General features: G+C 44.1%; 2 protein-coding genes across 2 annotated transcripts; both read right to left on the reverse strand.

The window, feature by feature from the left end:
• Positions 1-2059: 2059 nt before the first annotated feature.
• Positions 2060-3535, reverse strand: LOC127779241 (disease resistance protein RGA2-like). The gene has a single exon (XM_052305977.1). It carries the CDS (start codon positions 3533-3535, stop codon positions 2060-2062), a length of 1476 nt encoding a protein of 491 aa, XP_052161937.1.
• A 1131-nt stretch (positions 3536-4666) lies between these two features.
• LOC127778938 (disease resistance protein RGA2-like) lies at positions 4667-6510 on the reverse strand. The gene has a single exon (XM_052305589.1). The coding sequence runs from the start codon at positions 6420-6422 to the stop codon at positions 4908-4910; it is 1515 nt and encodes a 504-aa protein (XP_052161549.1). The 5' UTR covers positions 6423-6510; the 3' UTR covers positions 4667-4907.
• Positions 6511-9448: the final 2938 nt, after the last annotated feature.

Genomic DNA, 9448 nt, shown 5'->3' on the forward strand with positions numbered 1-9448 from the left:
AATGTGATGAAATCCATCCTAGGACAATGTATCTAGACATGAGAGCCATCCTAAGACAATGTATCTAGACATGAGGTATGATGTTGTCCTAAGATGGATCTCAACCCATCCTAGATTGTTACATTATGGGACGGAAGGAGTAACTTCCTAGGCAAAGACGTAGGGAAAAATGTTTTTTTAGGACAATCAACAGTATAAGTGTCACTCACTCCCATTCCAAAAAAAAAAAAGGAAAAATGATTATTCGACTGTACTATATCCGATTATATATAGTACTTGCCACTATTGACTCTCACTAATTCTGTTTCGACCCCTATTTCAAAAGGGTTTTTAGACAATGGATTAAATAAAACCCGATCTCCACATCCCAAAGGTCGGATGTACATAGCCACAATATTACATCACCAAGCACTTGGGCTTACAAATAAGTTCAAAAGCAAACGCCATCATAGGAGACAAGTAGACGACAAAGACATCCAGAACAAGTTTCACAAAAAAAGATTTCAACTAACAATTCAATCTTCCTCTCCAATTCCACCCAGATTTTGAGTAGAATTCCATAATGGTAACTTCCAATTTTTGGCACCCAATCTCCACAGCTTTCTCGTCACTCTCTTTAAGAAGCAAAGACCACTAGCAAGCCCAGCGTGTCCCCCTGAAAATAACCTGCAAGATAGAGTTAATTCATGAGCCATTGAGGACTACATCATTCCTAGCAAGCTAAAGTGCCCAACAGATAGCCACAACTCCCATGTAAAGTTGATCCCTAAGCTTAGGTACTAATCCCCATGACCAACCACCTAGAAGATTAGCAATGAAAGTAGGCACTTATATAAGCATAACCATGAAAAGTATATTCCAAACTGAATGTGCAACATGACAATAAAAAAAAGATGTTCATTTGATTCTTCAGAGTTACAGAAGCAACACTTACCTCTCCATCACCTTTTAACCAAATTGTCTTTTGTTAAGACTAGTCCTTTGATATACCAAAGGAAAATCTTAATCCTAAGTGGAATTCTGAGTTTCCATATTATCGACTTTCTTGGTACCACATTACGGTACATAAGAGCCTTGTACATAGAACTCATCAGGAAGACTCTCTTCCCATTGGCTTCTAATCTAAAAATATCTGGACTATTAGATAAGTTAAACAAGACCACTTTGCATACAAGCTTGTAGCACGCATTCAAGTTATCCCCCACCAAAGCTCTTCTAAAGGGCACATTTAGAGGAACATTGCCCGGTACATCGCTTACTCTCACATGCTTGTTTCTTGTTAGTAAATAGAGCGAGGGATATAACTTATCCAAGGAGTTTTCACCCACCCAGCGATCCTCCCAAAATCTCACTTATTCTCCGTTTCAGCAATTCTCCCAAAATCTCACTTGTTCTCCGTTTCCAACTACCATAGATCCTAGTTGCAAAAAATCCTTCTTAACCATCATAAGCCCGGCCCTAAAATGTAAATCCCTAGGCCGCTTTTCCACTTGAGTGATTGTTCGATTGGCTAAGTACTTCCTTTTGAACAGATTTTATCACATGCCTTCCTCGTTAAACAATTTATAGAGCCATTTGTTTAATAGACACTTATTTTGAATATCTTCTTGAGAATACCTTTAGGTATTTCAAAAGGTTAAACTACTTGCACAAAAAAAAGTCAGATTCGGCACTTTTGATAATATGTACTTCCCCTGATTCGATAATAGGTTGAGCTCGAGCTGAAGCCCCGCAAAATAGACCCTTAGTCTGGAATCGAGTTTCCCATTATTCATTCCACATCCAAAATTGTTTGCTAGCTTTTAAATTGATTTTATCGTCCTTTTTAGATGGTACCATACATTTTATTGTTGACATATGGTTTTCATATAAAAAGTTGCACGCTTCTTTCCTTTGTCCAACCAAAATTTTCTTTTCACATGAGGAGGCTAAGTCCTCTAATGTGGAGATTTTTCAAAACAATGAAAACTTTATAAAAAAAGAACTTTAATGGAAAAATCATACAACTGAGTGTAATAGCAATATATTTTTACATTTATATATGGCAAAACAGTTCGATCTAAATATTTCTCTTCTGCCGGAGCCTAATCCTGCAGGTAGGTGCAGACTTGAACTCATGAATCTCGGAGCTATATATGTAGCTGTAATAAGGCGGCAAATGAGATCTCCACAGCACAAGATCAAATTTCCCATGAGGTTCAACTCTCCCTGACAAGATATCTTGTATACCAATTTTTGGAGCCTTCTGATCTTCTGCATGAGCAAGCGCTACTCGGCAATGTTCAAAGATTTCACAGTAGTAGTTCACAGTTCCATCTGCCTTAGGAATAACCACACACTTACTCTTCACCCCAGAATCACCTGAACCTCTGTTAGGCAGTAACTGACTCTTTGATTCCTTGGTCCTGAAGCGCTTACGGAGGCTAAGCCGGTCGCGATCGTAAATACTAGCTTGAATGAAGCTAGCCATGTTGTTTAGATCAATGAATGGTCCAATGAAAGTATTGTGCATCTCACGATCAAAGTATCCATTAAACATCGCCATTGATACGGATGCCACCTTGGGGTAATCTTTAGGATCTGAGCTTCCGAATGCGAGAACCTTGAAGAAGTACCAGTAAGCTTCTCGGGACAAGAATTTTAGGCGAAGAGGTTGTGTTGTTCCAAGCTTTGCAATCTTCTCTGACCGGCTTGTGATTATGATTTTACTTCCAGCTGAAATGCAACTTCGAGAAGAGGAGTACATCCTTCTCCATTCATCATCGGCAACATCTTCAGTTAGCTCAACAACAACCAATAATCTTTCTCCTCCAATTGAAGCCGATGATGAGTTGTGTTTATGCCTTATCACTCCTGAATCCCTTAGGGTAAGCAATGATTTTTGCTCGCTCAAGTCGCTATCACTAAGAAAGATGATGCGAGAGAAGTGGTTGCGCACCCTCTCATCATTGCAAACATGTTCAACAAGTGTGCTCTTGCCAACTTTGGCAGGACCAATGATTGGTAGGACATCAAATATGTCACTATATGGAGGTTCTGGATGTAACAAGAATTTGATGATATGTTCCATCTCCATTTGGCGCCCAAACATGCACTTGTCCATGAACATGTAGGTGTTGTATGGTTGACGATGCATGGAAGGATAGTTGTTCAGAAGCATAACAAACTCAGCCATACCAGCCATGGTGATCTCTATGATGTCAACCATCTGGTCGAGCTCTCTCATATCTCCATGTCGTCTAGTACAAGTAAGGACTCGAGCTCGCTTGATAGAGTTGAATTTAGACAGAGATAAGGTGTTGTAACTCACTTCATTGTCATCGTCGACGTTCATGTCCTCCTCCTGGTGTTTCTGAATTCTGAAGGTGTCAAGAGCATAGTAGCCTTTGTGCATATCTTGTCTCAGCATGTTGACCTGACGAAGCATGGCTTGGTTTGTGATGTGCTTCCCATCTACCTCTTCGATGGCGGTGGCGAGCCGGAGCAGCATCCTTTCCAGTCTCTGAATCTTCTCCTCCATGAACGTTGTCGCCATAGACGACGATGACAGCTTCGAGGAGCATTTGTTTATCAAGAAGGAGAAGGATCTACTGGCGAGTTCTCCTAGGATTGCAGAGAAGAGTCTCCATTTGGGAAATGGAACTTTCCTTCTCCATTTGATGAATGGATCAACAACGAGGATATATAAGAGGAATCCTGCAACCATATAATGGCAAGTGCTCTAGCTTGTCCGAGTAGCAATTTTTTTGATGCCAACTTGTTTGATTAGTAAATTAAAATGACATCGACTGATGGGGAAAAAAAATTGTGGATGCAGTGGTTCTATAGAAAAGTATGCAATCAATCAACACCAATTCTTCTTTTTGGGGTTGAGAGTTGAGAGATTTGCTTAAGAGGCCTGTTTGATGACTCAAGTACTGAATCTACTATAAAGAGAGACTTTCGTTGTACATGATTTTTTTTTTCTTGTATTTTCTGACCAGTGTTGACCAAATACAGGGAGACTACACCTTTCTATAGACTTTTACATATTTCGTCGATAACTAATTCCTCCAAGCAATTATTGACCTGTACAGATTTAATTAACTTGTTGTAAAACTACTCATTTTGCAAACACAGAAGAAGGTTGGGCTAGTTATCATCCCAGATTAAAAATTCAGTCAGAGGAACCGAAAAAGGCGACGCTGGAATCATTGTTTGCAATTTCATTTCGCACATTTCTACTTGTAAGTTTGGTTGGTTGTGTATATCCGTTTGGATGTAGAGGCTGGTTTAATCCATTATCTAAAAAAAATTATACTTTCTATTCACGGCACGGGGATTCAGAGAAATTTCCGAAATCTTGGGAATTTTCAGAACGAAACAATTTGAAATTTAAACAATTTGGACTAAATTTGGACCAACTTCACAAAAAAAATGAAAAAGAAAAGGAAGAAATTTTCCGACCAAATTGGAAATATCAGACCTATGTTATGTGATCTTAAACGTCTGATCGTGCCAATACGTGTTTGTACTGTATTTCGTTAAGGATTAGGATGCTTTCTTGCAAGTTGCAACAAGGAATCGATGGTCAGAGGTCAACAGTGGCAGGTAATACGGAGTAGCAATTAACATAGGATCAATCAGTTGCTGTCAGTTGTCATCGACTTCTGAACTAATATCCTTGCGTCTTAGCATGTTGACATCTTCAAACTTCAAATAGCAGAAAATTATTAGATGCTGACGAGTTCAGCTTGGCAACCTCTTACAAATAGCACATCTTACATAGTATCTTGGATGACATACTCGCTCAGATACTAGGTAAAAACATTTCACAAATGATCAGTTTTACATCTACAGCATAAGATAATTACATTATACACAACACATGGTCAGCAGGAGCAAAGCTTCAGAAAACAACCACATTGTCAGCTGCAAAGTTCCAGAGATCTCTTCTTTTTGGCGACCACATGATGTTTCCTCTGTACCTCACAGTTGAACATGTGGTTGTAGTAAGGCGGAAGGTGAGACTTCCAAGCAAGAACCTTGAATTTTCCTTGAGGTCTAACACTTCCAAAGAGAAAATCTTGCATACTCAACATGGGAACTTCAGCTTCACTCCGAGCAAAGTTTGTGCGACAAAGAACCATGTTCTGAACAGAACATGTCTGATACTCATCAAGAATCACAAGGTATTCGGAGGAAATTTTGTTTACTGTCCTAACATATGCCGGTTCAGACGCCTGCCATGGATTCTCAAAATATGTACCGTATACTAGGAGATTCGTCTGCTTGTATTCTCTGATGCTTGCCAGAGCCATGTTCCAAAACCGAGCATTGAAATTTGCTTTCAAAAGTCCACTGTAGATGCTTGCACCCATGAAGCACCCTTGCAACTCCCTGGCCATTTCCATGGCCATTAATGCCATCTTTGGGTGCTCCTGTGCATCCATGCTTCCGAATGTGCGCACCTTGAAAAAGTACCAGTATGCTTCTTCAGTAAATAATTCTACTCTAAGAGCTTGTGTTGTTCCAAATCTTGCAATCTTATCAGATTGGCTTGCGACGATAATTTTACTGCCATTTAGAACATAACTCTTGGAAGCTGAGTACAATCTTCTCCATACAGCCTCATCGATGTCTCTGATTAGCTCGATAACAATCAATATTCTTTTTCCACCAGTGCATTGGTTTTCATTCTTGATTGAACCACAATGTCGAAGAGTTACCATATATGCGTCTTTAAGATCATCATCACTGAAACACACAATTTGAGAGAAGTGGTTACGCACCCTTTCATCGTTACAGGCATGCTCGATCAAGGTGCTCTTCCCAGCTTTCCGTCGACCGATGATCGGCAAGACACCAGGACTTTCAGCACCTGGAGAATCCTCTTTCAGCAGGAAGTTCATGATGTGCTCCATTTCCATTTGGCGACCAAACAAACATTTGTCTAGAAGCAAGTGCATGCTATATGGCTGACGGCACAAATGGGGACAACTGTTCAAGAACATGACAAAAACGCTCATATCTTCAAGGGTGACTTCTATGCTGCCAACAACTTGCTGCAACTGCTCTTGTAAACTATGGCCACTGATCCTGAAGAACCGGACACGCTTAGCAGGATTGAACTTGGATTGTGCGAAAGAGTTACTCACCTGATGATCTTTTGCATCATCTTCTTCATGGCCACGGCATCTGAATCTGTCAAGAGCGTAATACCCTCTGAACATCTCCTTCCTCAGTATATTCAGTTGCAGCAGCATGCCTTGGTTTGTGATGAGCCGGTCCTCTGCCTCCTCCACGATGATCTGGGCACGGAGCAGCAGCCGTTGCAGTCTCTCCTCCATGTTTGATGCTGTCGGTTTCGAGCACTTGTTGATCAGGAAAGCTATGGATTTAGTGGCAAGATCACTCAGAATCACAGACAAAAATGTCTCCATAAGTGAAATATGTAATCTGAAGTTCTGTAGATCACTCAATGGATCAACAAGAACTGGGAGCTGAGAGAAAGCTATGTAGCCTGGAAATTTTTCACTGTGAACTGTTTTGAGTTCAAGTGTCTGTTTCTCTCTACAGTTTGCATTAATATAACGGTACGAAACTGACCACATGGTGGAGACAATGAAAGCAAGAGAATTGTACAGATTCAGTTCATCAGTCAGCACCATCTACAAATTACAATGGAGACAAACAAAAATCTGATGATCTTGTTGTCGCTTGTAGCACACTAGCACCATGTTATCACTCTGCCAAGCTATTTGCTGATTTAGATTTGAAGTTTTGTGATTATTCTCTGGAAGCTTCACTGCTACTCTCTCAATTGCATACTCTGTACATAGGACTAAGTTCATTTCAGGTTCCTCAAATTGTCGCCGAGTCTGAAATTTGTCCCTGGACCACAAAACCGGATACGATGCATCCCCCAACTTATAAAACCAGTGCAAACTAGGTCCCTCGGCAGTATCGTCCCTAGTTTTGGTTGACGTGGCTTATTTGACAAGGTCTTCGTCCCCCGTGGCATTGACGTGGCGCTTACGTGGCAATTTCATCGGTAAAAAATAGAAGGAGAAAAATTGAAAACTAAAAAATTAAAACAAAACATGTGGGTCCCATATGTCAATCAAACATGAAAATAAAAAAATAGTGGGACCCACTTCCTTTACCTCACCCTCTCTCTCTCCCTCTCTGTCCTCTCTCCACCGGCAAGCACGGGAAGAGAGGGACGAGTCGGGGAGGCCGGCGAGAGAGGCGCTGAGGTCGGTGAGGGGGCGGCAAGATCGGGCCCGCGACACCGCCACTGATAAGGAGGAAGGTGGAGGCCGAGGTGCCCCTCCCCCACCCTGCAACACTGCTCCGCCGCTATCTCCAACTCAGCTTTGTTGCCCTCCCCTCCTCCTAAAGGCTACTCTAGGGTGGGCTCGGGAGCGGTTCATGGCCAGACACCCTGTCTCCAGTGACGGCGGCGGCGCGAAGAGGGTGGTGGTGGGTGGGGGTGATGGTGGGCTCGGGGCGGCCTCTTGGTCAGGCGCCCTGTCACCGACGGCGGCGGCCGGTGGGTGCGGGTGGCATCGGCATGGTGAGGGCATCGGGGGTGGTGGGATGGCTCACATGTCGACGAGAAAATGGGCATTTCGCCATGTTCAAAACGCGGTTTCGCTAGAATGCCATCCCAAAAACGTGATTCGATAAAATGCCAATATGAAGCGTGCGTCTATCGCCACTTTGCCATTTTCGCTATTTTATTCATTTTCGAAAAGATTTTCTCTCCTCTACTAGGTGATGAGACAAAATTGCCCCTTATCAACTCAGAGAACACGGTGAGAGAGGAGACAGAGAGAAGGGGCGGCGATGCCACTGCTGCCGGTTGGCTCTCCCTATTCCCCAACCACGCCGCTCCCCACCACACCCCACGCCGCCGCCACCTGCGCCCTTCGCCAACTGAACAGCCACCCCGTGCGACAACTGCTGCCAACTGTCATCGTCATCGGTCGCGCCGGGGCCTGCGGCGGCGGCAGCGAGGACCGCATCAACAACCTCCCGGACGACCAGCTGCGTCTCGTCCTGCACTGGCTCGACACCCGCACGGTGATCGCCACGGGGGCGCTTCTGTTTTCTTCTCCTCTTCCTCTCGGTTTCTCCTCCCGTTCCCCTTTTCTCTCTTCCTTCTTCACTTCTCTCCCTCGCGCCGCGCGCGGCCGGTACAACGGCGAGGCTGGGTGGGGCAGCGTGGCTAGCGACCGGGCCGAGGCAACGGCAGTCGGCCCAGCACGGCGGCGGCCTGAGGGTGGCCAGGCGGCGTTGGGTGGATGGGGAGAGCAGGCTGGCACGGCGAGGAGGTACCGGGGCAGCGCCGGTCAGAGGAGGCAGAGGTGGAGGTGCTGGGTGGTCGCGGAGGCGGCCACGCAAGGGGGTGGCGCAACACATGGCGCGGCGTCCCTGCGCCAATGAAGACGGCCATGGGGGCGCTCACGTTGCTCGGCCACCAAGCTCGGTCTCGCCCCATCCCACACCGCCGTTGATGCCCTCGTCAGCAACAGCAACCACCTCGCCGGGCTCGATCTTGATCCCCTTTCAGCCGACGAGGAGGGGCAATTTGGTCTCATCAAGCCAAATTCCAGCGAAAATGGATTTGAAAATGACGAAAATGGAGAAAATGGCAAAGTGGTTGTGATCGCGCGCTTCATATTGACATTTTAGCGAAATGCGTTTTCAGGATGGCATTCCAGCGAAACCGCCTTTTGAAAGTGGCCAAATGTCCATTTTCTACATGTCGACAAGGAGGAGCGAGGGAGCGAGAGGATTGAGATGCGAGCGAGAAAGAGAGAGAGAGGAGGGAGAGAAGAAGGGATGAGTGACGATGACACGTGGGGCCACATGGGCCGCACCTTTTTTATTGGAGTATTTCATGTATAACTGACATATGAGCCCCAAATTTTTTAAAATTATTTTTTCGGATTAAATTGCCACGTAAGCGCCACATGGAAAGAAGACCTAGTCAAAGGGCCCACGTAGGCGCCACGTCAGCCAAAACCGGGCACAATACTACCGAGGGATCTCGTTTGCACAGTTTTGTAAGCTTGGGGATGCGTTGTATCTGGTTTTGCGGTTTAGGGACAAATTTTGGATTCGTCGGCAAATTGAGGGACCTCAGGTGAACTTAATCCCTGTAACATATATAATATGGTACATGGGCCTCTTGGGCCATAACACAGACAGCCCTACTCTCCCCCTCAAGATGGGTGATATATATCTATCATGCCTATCTTAATTATCTATTAACTTATTAAATGAATAGAAAAGGAAGCCTCCACGTTCGATCTCACGGCCTAGAATTTCTCATTTTAATCGGAGAAAAAGAAAAACAGAGTCCATATAGAAATACAATTTAGAAATAGTTGAAATTCGGAATTAAAAAATAAGAAATATTGGAAGAGACTAGAGTCCATATAGAAATACAATTAAGAAA

Source organism: Oryza glaberrima, chromosome 7 (genome assembly GCF_000147395.1).
Source record: "Oryza glaberrima chromosome 7, OglaRS2, whole genome shotgun sequence".
NCBI lineage: Eukaryota > Viridiplantae > Streptophyta > Magnoliopsida > Poales > Poaceae > Oryza > Oryza glaberrima.